The sequence below is a fragment of the Pteropus vampyrus genome, unplaced genomic scaffold (genome assembly GCF_000151845.1).
Source record: "Pteropus vampyrus isolate Shadow unplaced genomic scaffold, Pvam_2.0 Scaffold119, whole genome shotgun sequence".
Classification (NCBI taxonomy): Eukaryota; Metazoa; Chordata; class Mammalia; order Chiroptera; family Pteropodidae; genus Pteropus; species Pteropus vampyrus.
The window spans coordinates 388380-391026 of NW_011888900.1; the positions used below are offsets into that span (position 1 = coordinate 388380).

Sequence of the window (2647 nt, forward strand, 5' to 3'; positions counted from 1 at the left end):
TGTGTGATTAATGGTACATTTATTTTAAAATGTCTTGATTTTTGCCTTACTTTAGAATGACAGTATGGCTGGTTATAGGATTATAGGCTGACTGCTACTTTTCCTTAGCACTTTGTTAATACTTCTTTGTCCCTGTTCAGCTTCTGTCATTGTTGAGAAGTCTGCTCTCAGTTAAGTTATAATTTCTTTGTATTTTTTCTTTATTTGTTTTTAAGATCTTTTCCTTGTCTCTGGTCTTCTGCAGTTTCATTACAATTCATCTTTGTATACTTTTTTCTTTTTTTTTTTAATTTACCCTGTTTAGTACTATAATCTGAAGACTCATTGTTTGCCCTCATTTCTGGATAATTCTCAGTCCTTATTCCTCTTAACCTTGCCCTTCTCTCCAGGCGGAACTCTCATCAGAGCTGCGTTAGACCTTTCCTTTCACCCTTTGTGTCTTTCGGTCCCTCTTTTATATTTTCCGTATCTTTTCTGTTTTTTTGTTTTGTTTGGATGGGATTTCTCAGTGCTGTCATTCAGTACACTGCTTCATTCCTCAGCTATGCCTAATTGGCTTTCTAAAAATCGTGGTAAAATATACATAACGTAAAATTTACCGTTTCTAAGTGTATGGTTAAGTGGCATTGAATATATTCATGTTGTTGTGCAGCCATCGGCATTATTCCTCTCCAGAACATTTCCATTTTCCCAAATTGAAACTGTACCCATTAAACAACAACAACTCAGTCCTCCTCCCCCCAGCTCCTGTCAGCCACGATTCCGCTTTCTGTCTGCACCTGAATGTTTAGGTACTTCGTATAAGTAGAATCATATGTTTTGTCTTTTCGTATCTGGTTTATTTCACTTAACAAAATGTCTTCAGGGTTCATCTATGTTATAGCATAGATCAGAATTGCATTCCATTTTAAGGCTGAATGACCTGTAGTATGTATAGAACACATTTTATCTGTTCACCTGTTGATGGACATTTGGGTTATTTCTACCTTTTGGCTTTTGTGAACAATGCTTCTGTGAACATGGGTGTACAAATAGCTGTTTGAGTTTCTGCTTTAATTCTTTTGGATATATAGTTCATTATGTTACTTATTTTCTTTATGTCTATCATAATGAACAACTTTAAGATATTTGGTTGTCTCAGCAGTTTGGTCATTTAATTTACCAAGACTCTGCCTTTTGGCAAAAAGTAACATAAAATATCTCATACAAACTGAAAAACTCTTAGGCAGGAGAATCTTTTTTCATCCTCTGGAAGTAAAAGAAATGTTTCAATGAAGTAAAAACTAAAGTTGGAATTGAATTATAAACAAATGAAAGAGGAATTCCTTCAAAAAATCAGTGACTTTTTGTTTTATCCTATAGGAATGTTTGGGTATCCATAGCGTCAGTAAACCCGTGTCTTCACTTTGTAATGGAATTCATTTTCTACTCCACCCAAAAGTTCTGTATGAAATCTCTGTATTTGGCATTCAGGAGCCCAAAAGTGAGGTATGGCGTGTTCAAAGTAACTGCAAAAAACTGTAATTATTTATAGAGACGCAACTAAATCGAGGTAATATCCTAATATAACTGGATAGTATGATGAGAAACAGAAAAGAAACTTGTCTTTGATGTATGGGTTCAGTCGCGGTGTTTATTTAAATAGACATGTTAAGGAAAATGTGAGAATCAAAATGCAGGACATACTTGTTCTCAGAGAAATCAGATAAAACTGTTACTTAGGTTTTCCATCTAGGATGTAGAGTACTGTACAGGAGTTGTAATAAGCAGCTTGTTTCACTAAGTGACATTTTTATTCAATGGGAGAATATACCTTAAAGGTGAAAAAAAGAAATTTAACATTAAGGGGGAAGGACTGGTTGAGAGCTGAATGTAAGATGACGCTACAGAAATATGAGCATTTGAAGGAAGAGGTGTTAATTACAGCAGCTTTCCAGATTTTATAAAGTGTTACGGGTGCGTGAGGTGACGCGGGGACACCTGATTTTGTTGGTCGTTTCTCTGTGTTGCTGAGCAGGTGAATGCCGCCGCCAAAGCCATCCTGCTGTACCTGCTGCAGGGACGATTGCTGATGACAGCGCCGACCTGGGATAGGTTTATCGAGTCGCTCTGCCCCATCCTTCCAGTCCTACAGGTACTCCGTGCGGTCCCCGCGTGCAACGCCATTTATCTGTGGAGGGTGACATTGATTTAAACACGTGCAAACAGCAGAGCTGTCACACCGGGAGAGGGATGACGAGCAGCCGGGAAGACACCGTGGATGACTGGCCGGAAAGTGGGTGGCTGCCTGCGTCTGGCAGAAGGTTAAACCAAGATAGCTCATCTGTGTGCCCCTCGTTTATCTGGGCGGGAGGCTGAAAAGTGAGGTGCAGGCAGTTAGCAGCGGCTGTGAAAAATAGAGCTGACCTTATATAAAGGCTTTCAGGAAAGCTAAGGGCTTCTTCAGCAGACTGTACGTCACTGAACTTGCTTTGTGCATTCTGTCCCTGCTTATGTGTGACTGGAGTGACCCTTTGATTAATAAACTCTTAGAAAAAAAGCTTTTTCTGGGCATTACGGGAGCGAGGGACATTCAGGTCGCTGCCCCCTTGGATGAGAAGGTGGAGATGGGAAACACTGCATAGCTGCAGTCCCCACAGACGCTGTC

General features: G+C 39.6%; 1 protein-coding gene across 1 annotated transcript in view; it reads left to right on the forward strand.

Annotated features, from left to right (window-relative positions):
• The window catches only part of RTTN (rotatin), a 130658-nt gene that overhangs the window by 27633 nt on the left and 100378 nt on the right, over positions 1–2647 (forward strand). The window contains exons 15-16 of the mRNA XM_023534106.1: positions 1363–1488; positions 2018–2134. Of these exons, the coding sequence (XP_023389874.1) occupies positions 1363–1488; positions 2018–2134 (243 nt within the window). The remainder of the gene's footprint in view (positions 1–1362; positions 1489–2017; positions 2135–2647) is intronic.